This window comes from Anguilla anguilla, chromosome 3 (assembly GCF_013347855.1).
Source record: "Anguilla anguilla isolate fAngAng1 chromosome 3, fAngAng1.pri, whole genome shotgun sequence".
Lineage (NCBI taxonomy): Eukaryota > Metazoa > Chordata > Actinopteri > Anguilliformes > Anguillidae > Anguilla > Anguilla anguilla.
In genome coordinates, this window is record NC_049203.1 from 7,786,659 (window position 1) to 7,809,508 (window position 22,850).

Genomic DNA, 22,850 nt, shown 5'->3' on the forward strand with positions numbered 1-22,850 from the left:
ATATTTTATATATTCAAGTTTAATATGATCCAAGTCAACTTCGTTGCTGTCAGAAGAGGGCAAATGTTAAATATCAAGGCGCGAAAAAGAGACGGACAATTGCCCATGCTGATTGGTTGTCTGCAGGACTTAATCGCAACCATGATTGGCTTGATTATTGTGAGTTGTGCTGTGATTCGCTACTATTTGTTGTTCCTGGTAGTAACCAGATATGTAAATTTAGTTTCGTGGTTTAATTAAAACCAAATTCATTTTTTTCTGCTCTCTGTGACTGATTGTTTTTTTTTTTTTTTTTGCATGACTGCTTCTAACAGATCTGCGATACAGTACACATTATTTGATATTAATCTTTACATTTTTAAGTGTATTATTCTAACTGCAAAATCCTGAATTACACAACTTTCATTTGTCAAATTGGCATTTTTATTTGGCAGGCTCACATTTCATCTAGTTAGCCAATAAAGCTGATTGAACGGCCGAATTACCGAATGCAAGTTGCGCTTGTCTTTTGATGTTTTCTCGATTTTTTTACGTGACTAATTTTTAATGGTTACAAAGCAGCGGTTAATTGCTTTTTCTTGGCTTTTGCACTTACTCACCCCCATCGGGTCAACCCCAGCTCTGTACTAGCCTACTCCTCCTCCCTACCCAGATCGATGCTGCTGGGGAGTGCTGATCCGACATGGAACGCCCTGGGGACATCTGGGGAGCGTGACAGCTGTTTCACAGGCGCGTGAGCTATGGATGGGATGCGCGCGCTGGGACAGTTCGTGAATTTAAAATCTTAAATGATGTAAACGAGGAACAACAAAGAGATGGAACGGGTTGAATATATACTATTCTCTCTGTGTTCGCATGATAGCCCAATATGGGTTTGCTACTTTATACTACTAGGCTACTTTATGTTTATTAAATGCGTGTCCATTCGGCCAGTTGAATCCATGTTAAAATGTGTTTCTAAGTGATGTGCTTTCTTGCTGACGTAGTGGTCCATATATTTAATCTGTAACTTGCAACCTAATGTTTACGTTCTGTGTCGAGCACTGGTGAGCCAGCATACCTAAACGAAGTTCCCATTAACCTCCATGGCTTCAGTATATGTCCAGCCATTAAAGGTTAATGACAATGTAGGCTAGTAAACTGTTTTCTGTAGTCCTAAATGATTGATTGATTGAATGAATGAATGAATGAATTAATGAATTAATTAATAAATACATAGCCACTGTAGCAAACCACGCGCAGCGATGTTATGCTAACTGTTAAGCCGATTTTAAAAGCATATTTAACCATACTGTGCGGAAAAGTGGCTACATTTTATATGCATTATTTTCTACATTTTGTATAACAACGAACTGCCTGGTCACCGACACATAGCACATTGAATAGATGCTCATCTCAAGGCCAAAACCATCAGTTTCACCGGCAGTTAACAGAAGCAAAGCCTTGCGATATGCAAATTACAACATGAATAATGCAAAATCGATCATTTATGATGTCAGCATTGCCTTTTAAAACGCAGCGCTCGCATTGATAATATTCACGAGCATAAATATATAAATTGAATTCGGCGTTATCTTATCTCACGTGCCCAAAGAGTGAACAGTCACATTCAGAGCAAAGAATGAGGACAGGTGATGGGGAGAGTTGATTGTTGTTATAAGGGGTTTGTATGCGCGGCACGTTGCAGTTTTAATTTTTTTGGCTGGGTCAAGCTAAGAACCGCTGCGAATCTAGGACCCGGAGGACCCCCCTAACTTCCACTCCCACACCTAAAGCCCCTCTCGGCCCTCCTCGTGCTGCAAAGCTCATTGTTCCGAGACAGATCGCGAGACGGAGGGGGCCGACGGCGGCTGCCAAATCGTATTCAGACCTGAGCTCTGTCCCATTCATTCACACTCATGCAGGGGTTTGCAACAAAGAAGCTATCGGGGAAATCAGCGACAGCTTTAAGCAAATAGTATTTGGCACTGAAATAGTGATGCTGAACATATAACGCGAGGCAACGTCTGTGTTAGCGACATACGGGGGAAAGAGGATAAAATAAGACATTGTCTTGAGAAACATTTCTTTGTATGGCTTTGAAATAAGCAACTTGCCTTTATTCGGCATTGCTTTTTTATTTAGGCTTCGCACGCGTGTATTGCTTGCATACTTGATTTAATTCATTCCACGATTCGTGTCTCAAGCATCCGACAGCGGTGGTGGTGGCGGCGGCTTCTTAGCAGCTGTACAAGTTCTGTGGCGAGGATGTTTCCCCGACAATCCCCTGGCCAGTACCCACTGGCGATGTTATTTACGTTGGCTGCTCTGGGAGTGACTTGGCGACCGGCAACGGCGGGTCGAAGTTGCACTGAGAGTAGACAGGTGTACGCAGAAAAAGGGTACAACCTTAACACAGCCCCGCTGACGCAGATCTCAGGTAAGATTTCTGCAGATTGTGGAATTTAACACACTCAACAATCGAAATTGTATGTGAAAACGTTTGCAGATTTTAGCCTATATAACCTACCATGCATAGATGAATTTAGCCTATCAATGATGTAATAGTGGCTGTTTATGTAGACAGAAATACAGTGAACGAGGGAGACAGCCAGTGTGGATAGTTAAACAAAGCAAAGGAGTGCATTGTAGGTGTTGTCTTTGTGATGCATGGATGTTACTGGTTTGTCTTGTCTGCCGGTCCACGTCCGCCCAGTAACAAAGCCCCGCCAGCATCTCACTCGCGATTATTGATTAGTGTGACTCACAAAGAGATCATCTTAATCAAAGCCGAGTACATGGTGTGTGTATGTGTGTGTGCATATAAACATACACATATATATATATATATATATATATATATATATAGTACTGCGCAGAAGTCTTAGGCACCCTAGATTTGGTCTTAAATGTTTATTTTTTGTTTTCTGCATTAGTGTGTCAGTAGAAAAGAGCAAATTTGAGATTTCCAAACATGAATTTTCCAAAAAATGAAATTTGACAGATACATTTTTGTATTTTGTTAAATAAAGTAATATTTTAAGTAATAGACTACGTTTCAGATAAGAATTTGATCAAGGGTCTCTGGGATTACCTGGAGAGCCAGAAGCAAGCGAAACAGCCAAAATCTGCAGAAGAACTGTGGCAAGTTCTCCAAAATGCTTGGAACAACCTACCAGCTGATTTTCTTATAAAACTGCAGGACAGTGTACCTAAGAGAATTGATGTAGTTTTAAAGGCAAAGGGTGGTCACACCAAACATTGATTTTATTTAGTTTTTAACTATTTACTGCTCTTTATATTATTTTTTCGATAATTTTAACCTTTCATTTAATTAATTTTGAAAGCATCTTAGCTGTACAGTATTTTTTTTTTACAGGTGCCTAAGACTTTTGCACAGTACTGTATATACACACACACACACTGTCAGTCATGGGGAGTTGGTGTGCTTTATGAAGCTTTGTAGACTAAGTAGTACATTGTGGGCGCTTGAAGGTTTGTTCTGGTGTTGGTGAAACGCACATCTGTGCAAACCCCTGTCCGTGTTGACAGTGTCGGTAATAGTTCTCCGTCTGTTTGTATAGCCAGACAACTGTATGTGATAAATATTTCTGTGCCTCTGGGTATTGGAACACTGTGTCAGTAATAGTCCCGTGTCTGCCTGCGTAGATTGCCAGTAGCAGCACTGTGTCGGAGCTTTTGAAAGACGTTGCTAGTCTGTGCTAGCTCCTTGTTCGTCTGTGCATTGACAGACTGTCAGTAAGATCTCTGTGCAGCGAGTGACTCTCGGTACTAGCACTGTGTCTGTACATAAGGCTGTTGTTTGAACAAAAGTATGTCCCCGTTGGTGTGCATGCACGTGTGTGTGTGTGTGTGCATTAGAGAGAGAGAGAGAGAGAGACTATGAGAATGAGGGAAGGGCGTGTGCATGTATATGTGTGTGTGTGTGTGTGTGTTTAGGCTGCTGGTAATCACTGTCTGAATTTTGGCACTGTCCCGTGGGTCAGGGGAGCAGATGGTAGGGAGATAGAGGGATGATGAGAGGGAGTTTAAAAAATGGAAATGGAGAGAGATGGGAGGACAAAGGGAAGAATGGAAAGCAGGAAGGGTGGAGATGGGATTGGGAGCTCCTCCGAGGTTGAGATACAGTAAAGTGAGAACAGCTGAATGAAGTTTTGTTCTGTTAACGTGACGTGTTAGTTGCACCAGGCTTCAGAGACATTTTAAGTCTAGGGGATGTGTGGGAGAGTTTTTGAGACTGACAAACTGATTCGTGTACACATGTGCATGCATGCACACACGCACACACACACACTCATTTTTGGTGGGGGCTTAGCAGGTACATGCCCACACAGAAAAACAAGTTTCAGGTATAATTACGGGTGCACCAAGTTACCATCTTGGATACCACCAATTTGATTGAAGGAATAGTGGTCATTGGATCCTTTGTAGCCATTTCAATTTTTGTTCTGGTGGTTAAAGGCATCGGTCTGATTGGTTAAAGGGCCAGTCCTGTCGCTTCTTTATTGGCCGACACCTTGTTCCTCTGTGACTGACCTAGGTGAGCACCTGCGGCTGTGTCCCCAGGATTATACCTGCTGCTCCAGTGTCATGGAAGAGGTGCTGGCCCGCAAGAGTGAGGTCGACTTCCTGTCTGCTATCGATGACACAAGCCAGTTCCTGCTAACCACATTCACCCAAAGGCATCGCAAATTTGATGGTGAGTGCTGGACAAAGTATTGGGCTGCCCTTAATTTGAACCTGGCACACGGTTGTCCACTTAAATCTTGAATATGATCCTTGGAATTTTTGATTAAGCTTCTAATTTATTTGGATTTGAGTCCTCATGATTTTTGAGAGTACAATGACCAATGAATACACCGGTGTTACATGTACATGTACATATATTTCAACAGTCCTGCCAGGAATATTAAGATATTTCTTATCACTGTTCAAAGTTTTTAAATGTTGTGGTTAAGCAAAGATATGATAAATCTACATTGAAAGTAGTTTTTGGCGCCCCCTGCAGGGGATTAATTAAACTGCGCTTGGTCCAGATGTTGCTTATTCAGCCCCTCCTCCTTCTCCCCGCTCAGAATTCTTCCGAGAGCTGATTGACCTGGCGGAGAAGTCAATGAATCAGATGTTCACCAAGACGTACGGCAAACTGTACACTCAGAATGCGCGTGTCTTCCAGGACCTGTTTGTCGATCTGCGGCGCTACTACACCGGTTAGTTTTTCCTCTCAGAAATTCAAATTACTCTTGCCAGTTATGCTTGGGAAGATAATGGTTAGACTCCCGTCTGATTCTGCGATAAAGTGATGGTGATGGTAACATGACTGAACATTGTTCTAAGCCTGTTCCTGAAATGCAGACTCTCTGCAGCATAAGTGCTGTGTAGCACGTTAAACTGACCTTTACTTTGCTGACTACCCTTCCATCTTTGCACCTGTAGGGGGCAACGTGAGCTTAGGGGAGGTTCTGGCCGAGTTCTGGTCCCACCTGGTGGAGAGGGTGTTCTCATTGGTGAACCCGCAGTACCAGTTCAGTGAGGAGTACCTGGAGTGTGTCAGCAAGCACGCAGAGCAGCTGCAGCCATTCGGGGACCTGCCCCGCAAGCTGCGCATACAGGTGAGAGGTATTACTCATGGAAATGCGGCAAGCTGCGCATACAGGTGAGAGGTATTACTCATGGAAATGCGGCAAGCTGCGAATACAGGTGAGAGGTATTACTCATGGAAATGCGGCAAGCTGCGCATACAGGTGAGAGGTATTACTCATGGAAATGCGGCAAGCTGCGCATACAGGTGAGAGGTATTACTCATGGAAATGCGGCAAGCTGCGCATACAGGTGAGAGGTATTACTCATGGAAATGCGGCAAGCTGCGCATACAGGTGAGAGGTATTACTCATGGAAATGCGGCAAGCTGCGCATACAGGTGAGAGGTATTACTCATGGAAATGCGGCAAGCTGCGCATACAGGTGAGAGGTATTACTCATGGAAATGCGGCAAGCTGCGCATACAGGTGAGAGGTATTACTCATGTAAATGAGGCAAGCTGCGCATACAGGTGAGAGGTATTACTCATGTAAATGAGGCAAGCTGCGCATACAGGTGAGAGGTATTACTCATGTAAATGAGGCAAGCTGCGCATACAGGTGAGAGGTATTACTCATGTAAATGAGGCAAGCTGCGCATACAGGTGAGAGGTATTACTTATGCAAATGAGGCAAGAAGCACATACTGGTGAGATGTATTTCTCATACAAATGAGGCAAGCAGTACATACAGGTGAGATGTAATACTCATGCAAATGAAGCAAGCAGCACATACAGGTGGAACTAACTGCGCATACAGGTGAAATTAACTGTGCATATAGGTGGAATTAACTGCGCATATGGGTGGAATTAACTGCGCATGCAGGTGGAATTAACTGTGCATACGAGGTGAATGCATTGAAGCAAACCTAACTAGGTCTCTGACTTTAAGGTGTCGAGGGCATTCATCGCTTCCAGAGCACTGGTACAGGGTCTGGCCACCGGTCGGGACATTGTCAGCAAGGCAGCCAAGGTGAGTGTGTGTGTGTGTGTGTATGTGTGTGTGCACATCTCTTTCTGGTGCCCACTTTTTGTCTTTTGTGTTTGTTTCATCCTCATCCCTCCACGTTTATTCAGTTTATCAGTGTTTTATGGCCTCTCTCTCTCTCTTTCTTTTGTCCTCTCTCTCCTTCTATTTCTCCCTCTCTTTCCCTCTCTCTCTCTTCTCCCCCTCTCACCCTTCCTTTCCCCTGTCTCTCTTTTTCTGTTTTGTGCATCTCTCTTCTCGGTGTCTTGTTTTCCCTCCCCTCTTCTCCCCTTGCTCTCCCCCTGCTGAGTCCCTCTCACCCTCCTCTCTCCCTCCTCTCACCCTCCTCTCTCCCTGCTGAGTCCCTCTCACCCTCCTCTCACCCTCCTCTCTCCCTGCTGTGTCCCTCTCACCCTCCTCTCTCCCTGCTGAGTCCCTCTCACCCTCCTCTCTCCCTCCTCTCACCCTCCTCTCTCTCCCTGCTGAGTTCCTCTCACCCTCCTCTCACCCTCCTCTCTCTCCCTGCTGAGTCCCTCTCACCCTCCTCTCTCTCCCTACTGAGTCCTTCTCACCCTCCTCTCACCCTCCTCTCTCCCTGCTGAGTCCCTCTCACCCTCCTCTCTCTTCCTGCTGTGTGCAGCTGAGTGCGGGCGGGGAGTGCGTTCGGGCGCTGATGCGCCAGTGGTACTGCCCCCTGTGCCGCGGGACGCCCTCCTTGCGACCCTGCCGCGGCTTCTGCCTCAACGTGATGAAGGGCTGCCTGGCCAATCAGGCCGACCTGGACTCGGAGTGGAACAACTTCATTGGTGAGAAAAAAAGTGGGGGGGGAGGAGACTCTGCTGGTTGGCAGCTTGTCTTTGATACAGATGTTTACATGCAGGGCATTTAGGCAGAAAAAACTAAATGTATTGGTGCTTCAGTGGAATCTTCAAGTGTGGGTTTAATGGAATCTTCCTGCGCCTGTCTGTCTGTCTGTCTGTCTGTCTCAGACGCTCTGGTGCAGGTTTCAGAGAAGCTGGAGGGCCCCTTCAACATGGAGCTGGCGACCGACTCCATCTCAGTGAAGGTGTCCGAAGCCATCATGCACATGCAGGAGAACAGCGTCACGACCTCCACTAAGGTGAGGGGAGTTGCTCAAGGGTACGACGGCAGTCGTACCGAACCTGTGACCTTCAGGCTACAAGACCCGTTCCTTACCCACTCTGCTACACTGCTGCCCCGGGTGGTGGGTAAGAGGGATTGTGGGTAAGTGGTAGCCGGCAGTAAGCGCGCTGTATTCATCCCTCCCCCTCCCAGGTGTTCCAGGGCTGCGGCAGCCCCCGGCCCGCCCCGGGGAGGTCTCGACGCTCGCCCAGGGAGCAGGGGGGCAACAGGAGGCCCTTCCGCACCTACAGCCCCGAGGAGAAGCCCACCACGGCCGCCGGGACCAACCTGGACCGCCTGGTGAGGAACGGATGTGGGCCCGCCATTTTGAGGTTGTGTGCTCTTGTCTCTCTGCGCACGTTTTGGGCCCCGGGCCTTAATGCTGGCCGTGTCCTGCTCCAACCCTCCCCCCCCCCGCTCCCAAACCCCCGACCCCTCCCCCCAAACCCCCTCCCCCCTTCCTCTCCCCAAAACCGCCCCCATGCCCCCACTCCTCCCCTCCCCAGGTGTCGGACCTGAAGGAGCGCCTTCGGCCCATGAGAGGGTTCTGGGTGTCGCTCCCGTACACGATCTGCAACGATGACAAGATGGCCGCCGACCTCACCAACGAAGACCGGTGCTGGAATGGACAGACGAGAGGAAGGTGAGGAAAGGACAAGGCAGAAAGAGGAAAGAGAAAGAGAAGGGGGGAGCGGAAATGGAGGAGAAGAAATGTGGTTACGGGTGACGGGTTGTCTCCCTGTACTGCTGCGTCTCCTTGGTGTCTCCTCCATTTTGTAGGAGAAGGACTTATCGAACGGCTGAGTGCTTCCAAACTAGGCGAGCAGAAATGTTGGCTTTTACAGCTCATTCTATATGTATTCTTCAATATCTATCTTCCCAAACATACATTATGTATTGCTTTAATACAGATTTCATATGTTTATTGGAATTAAAATGGATTTGATTGTTAAACAAAGAATTGCAAGATCATTTCACAGGGAACATCATAGGGAAGATCATTTCATAGCAGTGTTATTGAAAAATGTTTTATCTAACTGAACTTGCACTTACCATTGAACAATATTATAAATTATCTACACCCATTCAAACTACATGATGTCTAAACACTGGAGAACACTTTTGTGTACTTATTGCCCTCTAGTGGTAAAATAACATTACTGCAGGAGGCACTCAGCCTGCCTCCTCCAGCCAAGAATCTTTTGCTCGATGGTTGTTTTTCAATTCAGCTTCACAGTCAGTATTGTGAGTACATGTGTGTGTGTGTGTCCATGTGCTTGTGCATGCGTGTCACCAGGTACTTACCAGATGTGACAGGGGATGGGCTGGTCAGCCAGATAAATAATCCAGAGGTGGAGGTGGACATTGCCCGGCCAGATGTGCGCATTCGACAGCTTATTATGGAGCTTCGCGTCGCCACCAACAGGCTGAGACACGCACAAACCGGACAGGACACTGACTTCATAGACAGTGAGTAAACACACACACACACACTCACCTGAACAGACACACGCACAGGCAGTCCTGTAGGGATTACAGTAGAGGACAGGTCAGGCAAATTAATTTTCTGAGCCATTGCGCTCGTCTGTTAACACAGAACCTAACTGGCTGTTTCCCAGTCCAAACCTGGACTAGCGTACTGTACACCAGCACAAGGAAGTCATATGTGACCAGTAGACTATACAAAAGATGCGGCAGCTAGGGAGTTGACAGCTGTTTGTCTTTCAGCTCAAGTTCTTCTGAGGTTGCCATGGGTTACACTTCAGTTTGAGCCACTATGGTATACCGAAGGGAAACAAACGCCCACTTTGGGTCTTCAGTAATCAGATGCTGTCTCTGGCGATGGATGGTCACTAATGCCGTAGGCTTCCTGGTTTGGCTTACTTATGGCGGGTTGTTCAGCTGGCTATATGTAGTTTCAATCTACACAGCACTCAGTCTATCCATACCGGTGTGTCTGCGGACACGTGCGGACATTCTGAGAGAGCATTTTAAACTCGATTGTTTCTCCTTGAAAAGAAATGAGTCATAACGTTGATTCCAGAAGTATACACAACGGCACACAGGTCATGATGTGTTTGTTATTTTTCCACGAGAAAGAGGCAAACGGAGGTTCTGGCAAAAAGCCAAAATCCAAACAATGTATGCGTCTCTCTAAATAATAAATCATTCATTATAGTTTCTCTCAAAAACTGATTGCGTTTCTGCTTTGCAGGTGAGGAGGGCAGTGGATCAGGGGGTGGGGCTGGAGGAGAGAGGTACAATGATGACGGGCCGGGCTATGGGCCATACTCTCCGCCCTACGGCAAGACCCCACGTAACCCGTCCGGCCCAAACAAGCCTCCTCGGATCAGGGACAGAACCGGTCCGAAGTGGACCCGGCCAAACCAGGGTCACGGTGGCCCTGTGAAATCAGGGGTCTACCGGCCAACTGCCTGCGTGGCCACTCTCCTGTTGCTGACCGTTTTTGCCGCCCCCCTGTGGAGATAGTCCGCTACTGCGCCATCAATTTGGTTGAGATATGAGATGGGTTAATATTTATGACTCATTGTTTTTTTTTTTTTTTTTTTTTTTTTTTTTGCAGGAGAGTGATACGCTAATGTGATCTGTTTGTTTGGTTGTCTGGGAGACAACATGTTAGGGGAAGTGAAATAGGACGGACAGAGGCCTCGCTGTCCATTTCAGCACCTGGCCTGCCTTGCTGGCGACAGCTGTATGTGTAACTGAGATGTATTCATGGACTGACTGCCAGTTACATGGGGGTGAATAGCCCAGTCACATGGGGGTGAATAGATTTCTGTGGGCTTGTCTCATTCTGTAGTGAGGTATACAGTCTGTACAGTCACCAGATGGGGAGAATCACCAATGTAATCTAAAGTTAGGGAACGGTTCTGTCCTGATGTCGGACCAGACCTGTGAGGTGGGCGGCCAATCGGATATCGCCTGAATCTGAAATTCTCTGGAATTGTTCCATCACAGTTTCACTGAGATTAGGTATTTTTAATATAAGGAGGAGGAACAGAAATGAAAAAAGGTTGACAAAATAGTAAATTAGAAATGGAATACATCAGTGAATGCATACATCTTAGATTTATTGTTTCCTAGGGTAGGGGGGGAAATTGATTTAGAAGATGAAAAATTTGGCTTAATTTATCTCACTGTAAACCTGAAATCCTATCTGTGACAGCACTTTCAGCATCAAATTTCAGAGATGCTTTTTGTTATAGGTTAATGACCAAAATGTGAATGCATGCGCATTCTAATTTTCAAAGCCCCCTTTGATTTAGTTTTAAGTTATTCACAGCTGTTTGGCTGTGTCTGTCAAAACTAATAACATTCATTAAATCTGTGAAGTTCTGAAATCAGGTAAAATCTTGATAACCAGCCCATAGGAGCACCATAAGCAATCAACTATCAACCATTTTGTAGGAGCACCAAGTTTATAGACTAGCATAAAAATAATTTTCAAACAGTGTCTTGTGAATTTATGCACCTCTTCCATTTAATCTACAACATGGAATGATCTTGATTGGTCAGTGACAGTGTATTTATTCTTAATAATCTTTGTATTGTTGGATTAGCTCTATTTTATTGGTCGGAGGGATTTATATTATGTATTTTTTTTGTTGTTGTTGTTGCTGTGACTCGCTGAGCAATAAGATAAACTCTGACCTCTCGCCTTGTAAATCAGGTGTTAGGCTTAAAATGCCATTTGGTCCAACCCCCAGAAAGGCTTCCACTTGTCAGGGTTTCCTGTGCTCCTGTCTGACAAAATCTCAGGGTGCTTTCATATGTGATCGTAGTAATAAAAATCACCTTTGAAAGAAACGTTCAGATAGCATATGCAGCCTGCCACTGTTTCTTGAGGATTTTGGTTTAATGGAAAATACTGTAGCAAGCACAGTTGTGGGGGGGCGTTGGGAATGCGAAATGATTTTCCGTTATTTAAGCTTTAGTTGTTGTTCTTGACCCTTGTAACTTTACGGTTTTGCGTTACAATTTGGCGGTTATAGCGAATGTTAGCTAGCTTATTGCCGGCCAGCTAGCTAACGTCAAGACTATTCCCTTCGTCCAGATCGAGTCTCAAACTCGATACCTGGAGGGTCACAGTCTCTGCTGGTTTTCAAGATTTCCTTTCAGTCAGCAGCCATTTTAGGCCTTGCAAACAGGCTTGTTAGCCAAGCAGTGACTTAATATGACACAAGTACCGGGATACATAAAAAACCAGCAGACGCAGTGGTCCTCCAAGATTTGAGTGTGAGATCGCTTTCTAAGTCACACCACAAGTTTTTGCCCTTAGTAGTCTAATGTACAATAAAATAAATAAAAATTAAAAAATAACAAACAAAACAAAAACCAAAAAAATGAAGCTTGTTTATTTTGAAGAGGCTTCACTTGGGGAAGGTGATCACATTTCTTAAAAATAACAATAACTAATAAATAAATAAAAAAAATTAGTGTTTAAAAAATAAAATTTTAGCTTCAAAATTCCCATGCTTATTTATTTGCAGGAGGTAGGTCTATTTGTCAGAACACCAGCAGCCCCCCAGGGTGATGCAGAACTGGCTTTGGCATCACTACCAAATTGAAAGAGGTGGGCGGGGTTGTTGGTAGCATATCACTGTGGCTTTTTTACCTAGTAACTGCGTGTGGGAACACCCAAGTAAGTCTAGGCTGCGATCCAAACTTGGGTCCAGCACAGGTCCGTGCACCAGCATAAACACGGTTCTTAGGCTGTGAGACATTTCTTTGACGTCCAAAAATTACGATCAGCCCAACAGGTGGCTTTGTTCTATTGTTACTTGATTTTTTTGTGATTGTAGATTGTTTGTCATACTTTTTATGTCTGTGGCGTGATTGTAGATAGTTCTATATGGCTGTTACGTCAGTTCTATGACTGTGTATCCTGACTTAGTCTTAGTCTTAAATCATTTATTTTGCTGTGTGTTTTTGGATGGATTTGGTGATTGTCAGTGTATATGATCCGACCTTGCTGTGGTCACTGGTTGAAGAGGAGTACCAAGTACGTGCGGCGCTTTTGCATGCACGGTTTTGGATGGGGGGGGGAAGGAGGGACTGGTCTCCTGGAGAGGGTGCTTACTTTGCGGATGTGCTTCCCGGAAGCGGCATCAACGTGGCACATGAATGATGTCACGGCAGGAGGGTGTGAAAGAGGGAAGGAGAGAGGGAGGTAACGGAGGCCGAATGAAAGAAGGGCAGCTGCGGGGCGACTGAGAACGAGGGAGAAATTTGGAGGGGAGGAGACAGACGGATACGGGTTCACGTGAAGTAGGAAAGTGATGACTGGGGGGAGGTAGGGACAGGGACAGCAGATGGAGAGAGGTGTATGTAAAAATTTGTGTAAGTCGCTCTGGGTAAGAGCGTCTGCTAAATGCCTGTAATGTAATGTGTGGACTTGAGGCGCGTCAGATGTTTGTGTGTAAAAGCACTGTCGTGTAAATAAGATGGTGGACTGTGGCAAGCACATCCTGTTATTTCCTTTCACTGTCTCTCTTTTTTTTTTACATGACCGGTCTACTGTATTTCGCACCCCCGTCCATCCACTGAGATACACAGACAGGCCCACCCTGCATGCATGTCTCCTACTTTGTGTTCCCATACCCTCCCAACTCAATTTAACAAAACCTGGAATTTTTAAAGAGTAGTGACCACTGCTGCCTGCCCGGGTGGGTGAACTGTCCGCCTCTTCTGATTGCCTGGCCTTTGTGGACACATTGGGCTTCATTCACGAGACATGCGTAGGGTCATGTTTGATCGTAAACTGTGCGTAAGAACATTTCCACAAACATTTCGGCATTCATAATTTTTTTTTCTTTTTATGTGTCCGTTTCCTTATACTAACACAGGAACAGGATTGTGCATAAAATTTACAAATTGCATTCATCATCTCTTTCCTTTTTGTTCTTAAACAATGTTTCTACAAAAAACCAATATGGGATTTGTGACACGTGCAGTTTTTGTGCGTATCCCAGGTGTATGAGGTGATGAATGCTGACTGTTTGGAAATGTTCTGCACAGTCCTGTTCATGTGATTTGCATAAGGAAACTGACATGAACAAATACAGATAAGAAAAAAATGATGAATGCCGAAATGTTCTTGGAAACGTTCTTACACGCAGTATACGATGAAATGTGATTGTACACTTTTTTCATTTTGTAAATGAGGCCCATTGCCTCAGACAACTGCTGTCACCAGACACATTGACAAACCTTGATAAACTGTTAATTTGCCATTTTTTATTGGTACAATGGAATTCTTTGTCACAGACTTCAATAAACAGAGGTGGAATGTGGAAAGTCCATGGGTCAGTAAGTTAAAGTCTTGCCGTGTGTTTCTTCCACCCATGAACTCAGCCAGCTGATTTCACTTATGAGTTCCAGCTCCTGGCTGAAGAATTGTGCTCATTTAGAAAATCCTGGTGATTTGAACAAAACACTTTATTTTCTGAACCTGGATTCTCCACCTCTGTGTTTAAAAAAGATAATAGTTATAAAAACAATTTTAAAAAACAGAGTGGGCCTTGAGGCCGTCATACTTTGCATTGTCCTAGCTGACATTACATTGCGTTGTGGATTTAAAATGAAAAAGGTGTGTGCCAAGATTAAAATAATAATGTATGTGTGCGTGGGCCTGTTTGCAGGGTGTGATTTTCACCTTGGGAAACAGCCAGTGAACACTGAATCCCTTGGACATCAATAGGACCACTTTACAGGTTTTGGGTAAGGTCACAGATTCTTTCAGAACGATGCCACATTCCAGCACTCTTAACAAAATAAGCACAATTTTTGAAAAATGCCTTTATAAAAAGTGAAAAAAGAGAGTGTAATACAGAGTTGCATTGTTATCAGATGCATTGCAAATCTTGTATGTGAAGCCCATCATTAAAATCTTTCTCTCTCTAATTCCTGAGTTTTCTTTACTGGTGCAGAACTGGATAGGAGGTGCTTTTGGAACTTAAAAAAATTATTTAAAAAATATAATGAAAAAAAATGCTTCGGTATGCAATCCCTAAGAAGTTGGACAGTGACACAATTTTAGTTGTTCTGACACTGAACTCCAGCACATTGGATTTGAAATGAAAAACTAAAGTGAAATAGAAATTTAAATCAATCAATCAATCAGACTTTATTTGTATAGCACTTTTCATACAAGTTAAATGTAACACAAAGTGCTTAACACAATACAACAAACCCCCTCCCCCCCACACCGATTCCATACTCAAAGCAATGATTTTGTAAATTGATAAAACACTCAATAATAACAGCAATCAATAAAACAGGAACTGAGGAACTGATTTCCATCACATTGACGGATGCTTATGTAAATTAATATTTTGTATGTGAATGAATGTAAGCTGCATAAGAGCATCTGCTGACCGTTATAAAGACAGTGGTAGTAATGGAGAAATGTCTTTTGTGTACTGGTTGATTTACAGATGCCATGTTTGTTCACTTTTGTGGACGGAAGTGTGTGAAGGAGATGGAAGGGGCGCTTGTGTCATTTTGGTCAATTAAGCAATCAATGCTGAGCATATAAATGAAACACGCGACACCCTCCTAAAACAGCCTGTTTTTCATGTGAGAAATTCACAGGATAAAATCTTTTTCAAAATGTATTGCAATACATTTTTCTTCTTGAAAACCCCTTATTATCATGTTTGCTAGACTTTGTAGAATAATATAAAATTACAGAAAAAAATGGTATAAAAGGATAATTAATAAACATTCTAAAACATAATAGCTGTTTAATGAGTGTAAAATGTGATGTGGAAAACAAAATGACATCACTTAATACTGTTATACTGGGGTTTTAGCTGAATAGGTGATACTGTGTTATTTGTGCTTATTGTCTGCAAAACTGATTCAATGACTGTACCAACTTAAAAATATGAGAAGAAGCAGGTTGCAGTAAAATCCTTTATTGCAGTGATCTTTATTGCTGTTTGCATTGCAGAATATTAGCAGTTTGGGAAGCATGTTGTTTCAACTGATTATAAGCTCCAGTTAAATCAGTGGATTTATTTTTGCATAGCTTTTAGCATTTTAACGGCACAGATATCAAATGTGATCTTGACTTATGGAAGATCCGTTTGATAGTGCACAGGTAATCTTTTTTTACAAGCAATCACAATGAATCTTGTTGCGGTGTATGCATGATAGTTGCAAGGGGGCTGCCTTGGTCCTCCTACGTGGCTGCAAATGACCAAATTAAATCGATTTGTCGACTCGCGCAGATTATAGACGCCCGGCTTGGGGTAGGGTCGCCCCGCACTTCCACAGACCGCAGTGATGGCATGTTGATTGGGTCCAGTGATGAAAGTGTTGTGTTGTTTGCATTGGTTTCCATTGTAATGTCTGTTGACAAAAGCCATCCTTTTATTACAATCTCTAACTGTCATGCCATATAGATAATGCTTACGAATGAAATCTCTGTATGTTTGGGCAGTTTCAGTGCACGCGATGGCCAGGATCAGGAAGAGCAGGGAGAAGGTGGCCTTCATGATTGTACCCTGTGGAAGATGTATGCAATAAGTTCGCATTTGCAAAGACGAAATTGAAGAAAAAATTTAAGAAAAAAACAAAGAATCTTAAGATTTCTAGGTGCAGTGCTCAGTTCACAATCAGAAGGCTCCAGCTGACGGGTGGTCATGTAAACAGAAGACCTGAACGATCAAATATTTTGTGTTGCCTAGCAAAAGAAACCATCGTAAAACTGCATGACAACTACAGGAGTGAAACCCATTTCCCTGACTGCAGTGAAACGGCGACTACAGTCTGTTAGTCTAAAAGAATGTGTATCTGAGAATAAGCCCTTGCAGTTTGCCGTTATCAAGAAGAAAAGACTCCAGTGGGCCAAGTACCTTCAACACCGGACCAAGAAAGAAGAGGGAAGAGGCAGATACACATCCTTTTAGACCAGCCGATCAGAGTTGCCTTTTCACTGTATTCAGGGAAACTGGTTTCTCTTTAGTTGCATTGAGTAAAATTTCCTGTAGTTGTGGTGCAGTTCTATGATTGTTTATTTTGCTAGACAACACAAGATATTTGTCTTATGCCTCTTGATCTTCCTAGTTTTCTCCTGTCAACATTACTGCCCATCTGCCGGAACCTTCTGAGTGTATACTGAACACTGAACTTAGAAATCTTAAGCTCCTTTGCAATTTTTTGCTGGGAATAACAATATGTTTACTTGACCCCTCACATCTAAACTTTTTAAAAAACCACAGGCGACCGAATACTTGTAGTCTGTACTATATATATATAATTCAGAATATATACATATGTGCATGTACAAATTACTAGAGAAGGTCATTCTGCATCTTTTGGTTAAGTTCACTGTAACCTGATAAATTACCAACCTGTTGAACGATGTGTTGGGTTTTGGTTGGGCTCAGGGTGTCCGTCTTCGGGAAATTAATCTCTGCTAACGGTGATCTTCAGATGAAGATGTCTTTCAGATGAGTGTGGCTATCTGACTTTTCTGACCTGACTTTTATACTTTGATGAGGGGGGAGTGGCTACCTCTCAAGCTTCAAGAATTCTACCATAAAGCCTCAATTATTTGAAAAAAAAAAAAAAACAACAAAAAAACAAAAAGAAAACAAAACTGCATGTCAAGATTAAGAAGATAACGTAGATCAGATGTTGCACAACTCTGGCTCAACTCTTGTTGATAGCTCTGGCAGCTATCTTGATGTAAACGCTGTTGAACTGCTGTTGTACTGACCAAGCAGAAATGAAAGATAAAGAAAAGGGAAAGGAAGCACAGAGAAGTGGAATGAGAAAAGGTCAGTGTCAAGGCTAAAAAGCAGCTTTAAAAAAAGGCTGTTTCCAGGCAAGATCACTGACTGAATGGGAACATCATACAGCCCCTGAATTTATATAAAAACCCAAAGAAGCTTAGTGGATAGTTCGGTTGGTAAAGGTTCTAATCTTAAGGGCAGGTTGGGTCCTTTTGTCATATTAGCCATATTAGAAACATGACAGGATGATTACAGAGGCAAGAAAGACAGGCCTTGCTATTGCTTATCAGATCTGATCCATTAACTGGTACATCATTCTGCTGTAGTACAGAAACACCACACACGCACACATACACACACACTCTCACACATTCAAACCAATAAACAACTAAATAGCCCACTTCCTCTCATACACATACAAACACACAACCACAGACACAATGTATACCAACCCTCAGAGCACACATACACACAGCATAATTTACAGAATCTTCACATTCAAAAGCAGTGGAACACAAAAGAATGACATATTTTAACATTTTTACCGTAAGTTGTGTTTGTACACGTTTTATTGGCCTTTTATGTGCCGTTCTATGCCGTTTTGTCCACCACATTTTGCCATTAGCTTCCATTCAGTGGAACCACTGGGCTCACTCAAGCAGCCTTGCTACCATGTTAGGGATTATAATTCTAGAGAAAACAGATTCCTACAAACATACATCTATCACACACACACACACACACACTAGCATGACAGCCAAAGGTCAATTAAATGCTGATCTTATAATTCTAGAGAAAACGGAGAAGTGAACGGAGAGAAGTGCCCAGGGTCTGAACACGCCCTGACCACACACACCATACACTGTTTCTGTATGACAAGCGAAAGAGAAGGAGAAAGAAAGGCATTTAATGAGGGAGAGTCTATAAGAGATTCTAATGTACACACAGTCATGCTCACATGCAAAAGGTGCTCGGAGGGTCATCTTCTATTGACCATTAGAGTTGGGATTTGACTCAGTGGGTCATCTAAGACAATTTGATAAATGGGATTTTAAAATGCAATAATCTTCATGTCAGCACCTTAATGTAATTTTAACAATTTAACAGGAGTGTAACACAGTGGGTAAGGAACTGGGCTTGTAACCGAAAGGTTGCAGGTTCGATTCCCGGGTAGGACACTGCCGTTGTACCCTTGAGCAAGGTACTTAACCGAAATTGCTTCAGTATATATCCAGCTGTATAAATGGATACAATGTGAAAATGCTATGTAAAAGTTGCGTAAGTCGCTCTGGATAAGAGCGTCTGCTAAATGCCTGTAATGTAATGTAACAAACAACATAACACGGCAGCAGTTGACAGTGTTATGCTTGTAATTTTCTGCCCCCTAGGGGTTGTTGCAAGCACTACGCTCAAAGTCAAAAACTATTATAATACAGTTTTACTGTAGTGTTACTGATTATACTATTTTCTAAAAATATGTTATTATAATGAACAGATCATGCAATTATATTTTGTGGCAGTGGTTTACTGGCAGAAGAAGGGAAAATGTAGCATTGTTAAACCTAATTGTATATCTTAATTGGCCAAAAGAAAAAAAATGAAACTGAAAAGATCTGACCCTTGGGGTGTTGGCAAGCAGAAATGAGGTGAACTTGCTTGTTGTGTGAAGGTTACAGTGTCAAACACCAAGTCAGGAACTCCTGCTCAACCCTGTAGCAAGAAACTGAACCTACAGCTCTATAGTTTAATGCTCAGCTGTACGTAAAGCATATTGTTTCAACTGGTTATAAGCTCCAGTTAGATGAGTGCATTAATTTTAGCATAGCCCTTATCTTTTTAACTTCACATATATCAGAAGTATCTTCACTTAAAATATATGACCCTCTTCATAGTGCACAGGTAACTTTGCGGCATTGCAGCCAGTGACGATATATCTCACGCTGTCGGATCCTGTGTAATCGCACCGACGCCGATCTGATCCCTCCTTGCGTGTGCAGGTGATCACACAAAATTGTTGCAATGATCTGCGAAGATTTGTGCGATTCGGCATGGGGTAGGTTTCCCCGTCATTGTCACAAAAACGGCGGTGATGGAGTCCATGCTCAATGCAGAAATGACACTTGACCTCTTTGCAACGGTTGTTATTATAATTTTTGTTGATAGGGGCCTTCTTCTTATTACACTCTTTCACTGCCATGCCGTTTTGGTAATGCTGAGTTATGAATTTTTTGGTATCTTTCGTCCTGTGCAATTATTGCGCAAGTGATGACAATGATCAGGAAGAGCAGAGAGAAGGTGGCCTTCATGATTGCACCTGGGGAAGATATACACAATTAGTGAGTATTATTTGTTGAAACTCCTGATATATTTCAAAAGAGACCCTCAATACAGCCATACATTAGACATGTCAGCCAATAAACAGCTAAATAGCCCACTTCCTATCATACACACATGACCACAGACATGCACACACGTACACACAACATACACCAACCTAAGCCCACACATATACACTGCATAACTTACTGAAACTTCATATTTTAAAGTAGTGGAACAGTAGGGGGATAGCCAATAAACAGCTAAATAGCCCACTTCCTATCATACACACATGACCACAGACATGCACACACGTACACACAACATACACCAACCTAAGCCCACACATATACACTGCATAACTTACTGAAACTTCATATTTTGAAGTAGTGGAACAAAAAAGAATCACAAATTTGAATATTATTTTACTGTAACTTTTTACTATAACTTCCATCCATTATCTATACCCGCTTATCCTGAGCAGGATCGCGGGGTGTGCTGGAGCCTATCCCAGAGTGCATTGGATGAGAGGCAGGAATACGCCCTGGACAGGCCACCAATGTATCCCAGGGCACACACACCATTCACTCACACACTCATACCTATGGGCAATTTAGAGTCTCCAATTGGCCTATCTGCATGTCTTTGGACTGTGGGAGGAAATCAGAGTACCCGGAGGAAACCCACGCGGACACGGGGAGAACATGCAAACTCCACACAGAAAGGCCCCAAGCTGAGATTTTAACCCACAACCTTCTTGCTATGAAGCGACAGTGCTACCCACTGCTACATATCTGATACCTAAATCAAGTTCATGGGGGATTTCTATTCATACTTGTCTCACTGAAGTGTTGACACAGTTATTGCTATGTCTGGAATAAACTTTGAAGCTTTTTATACAGTATGCAAGTATGATTCTTTAAAGCCCCCAGTCATGGAATTCTATACTGTCTGTAATGCATGGATCAGACCGTCCAACCTGGAGTGAACTTTTCTTTAAGCAATCTTAAAGATGAGCCTGAAATTTGAGTCTTAGTGCTGCTTTTCTCCTGAAATGCATTGGTCATGGTGTTGATTTCTGTGTGGTTAATCTAGTGGCTAATCTGACTCAATCCTAACATTTTACCAAAAGCCAACAACAAATGTCAAGATTAAGATGCTAATGACCAAGCAGAAGTCAAAAAAGAGAAGAAAGGACAAATAAATGGAAATATAAGTGCACAGAGTTTGGACTAAAGAGAGGATAAGAAATGATTACCTGCAGACCGCTGCTCCAAATGGAAAACACCGCACAGCCTTGACTTTTTAAGGGAAAATACAAAGGCTTAACTCAGTGACGAGTGACCCAGACCCTCCTGACACTCATCTTATATACTTCCCTGACTTGCTAACTAAATTTTAATTTTGACCAAATAAGGTTGGGGTTTCTACTATGGACCGTTAAGCTTGATACGCTTGCTGGCTTTTTCACACTTGATCCTTATCTTGGCCACTCATCAACACGCAGCAGAGATGTTTTCACAGCTATCATATCTCAATAGACTTAATATAATTGAAATGTCAGTGCTACAGCAGATGAGGATGTATCATCAGGGATATGACATGTTAAATGGCCCCTATTCCTACAAACATACATCTATCACACACACACACACACACACACACACACACACTAGCATGACAGCCAAAGGTCAATTAAATGCTGATCTTATAATTCTAGAGAAAATAGAAGTGAATAAAGAGATGTGCCCAGGGTCTAAATACGGGCTAGCAGTTTAATAGATTCTGCGTCACATGACTCGCAGTTTGAGAAACATACCCTGACCACACACACCATACACTGTTTCTGTATGACAAGCGAAAGAAAAGGAGAAAGAAAGGCATTTAATGAGTGAGAGTTTATAAGAGATTCTAATGTACACACAGTCATGCTCACATGCAAAATGTGCTCATGAACTTTAGCTTACAGCCATGCAGGACAGCATCAAAAACCAACAATCACTCCTGAGCGCCTGTTCAACATCACATAATTGAGGCAAGTGTTGTTTCACTGCTATTTAGAAAAAAAAAAACATCAAACATACACAGTAGACATATTGAACTTTCGTTATTTTGATTGAAAGCAAAATAAAAAAGGAGATGACATAAATCGAGACAGCCTGACCCTGGAGAGGCCAGAGTGTTGGGCTTCAAACCTGAGTGGATTGGCCAGCAGCTGTACCACCCACTAACCTTCTGAACTTGCAAAATGTGCTCAGAGGGTCATTTTCTATTGATCATTAGAGTTGGGATTTGACTCAGTGGGTCATCTAAGACAATTTGATAAATGGGATTTTAAAATGCAATAATCATAATGTCAGCACCGTAATGTAATTCTGTCAGGACCACTGTCATCGAAGTAGATCTTTATTGACAATAAGACAATACAGTTATGTTTGGTGGTATGGCTCTGTTCTGGAGCTCTCCCGCCAACCACGCAGCCTGCGTGAATAAGGCCAGGAGGCCAGCAGCCAAACCCCCTTAGAGGGGTACACACAGAACAGATCCAGCAGCAAAGCAAGTTCTTAACACATAGGGATGGAGCAATGCAATTTCTTAACACATACGGATGGAGCAATACAAATTCTTACCACATAGGACTGGAGAAATGCCAATTCGTGACATATAGGGATGGAGCTGGGGTGGTGGACACATAGGGATGGAGCAATGCAATTTCTTAACACATATGGATGGAGCAATACAAATTCTTACCACATAGGACTGGAGAAATGCAAATTCGTGACATATAGCTCCCCAGTGGTGGAACGAACTCCCCGTCCCTCTCCGAACCTCCCCCTCACTATCCATCTTCCGCCGTGGCCTGAAGACTCATCTCTTCAGACTATACCTAGAATAACCACCACCACGCTGTATATATTAAAAAAAACAAAAAAAAAACAAAAAAAACCCCTTTTCCTATCACTTGTTACATGTTGCCCCTTCCCTGCACTTCTTGGTAAATTGTATTCGTCCTAATACTGTAGCTTATTCTTCTGCCTAGTTTGGCTTTGCAGATGTCAGACCAGGATAGTGTTCTTTGTTC

General features: G+C 43.1%; 1 protein-coding gene across 1 annotated transcript; it reads left to right on the forward strand.

Moving 5' to 3' along the window:
* Positions 1–1,249: 1,249 nt before the first annotated feature.
* Positions 1,250–12,218, forward strand: gpc2 (glypican 2). Its single transcript, XM_035407619.1, has 11 exons — positions 1,250–2,419; positions 4,541–4,699; positions 5,076–5,210; positions 5,437–5,612; positions 6,471–6,551; positions 7,186–7,351; positions 7,535–7,665; positions 7,842–7,988; positions 8,195–8,331; positions 8,986–9,158; positions 9,904–12,218. Exons 1-11 carry the CDS (start codon positions 2,248–2,250, stop codon positions 10,176–10,178), a joined length of 1,752 nt encoding a protein of 583 aa, XP_035263510.1. The 5' UTR covers positions 1,250–2,247; the 3' UTR covers positions 10,179–12,218.
* Positions 12,219–22,850: the final 10,632 nt, after the last annotated feature.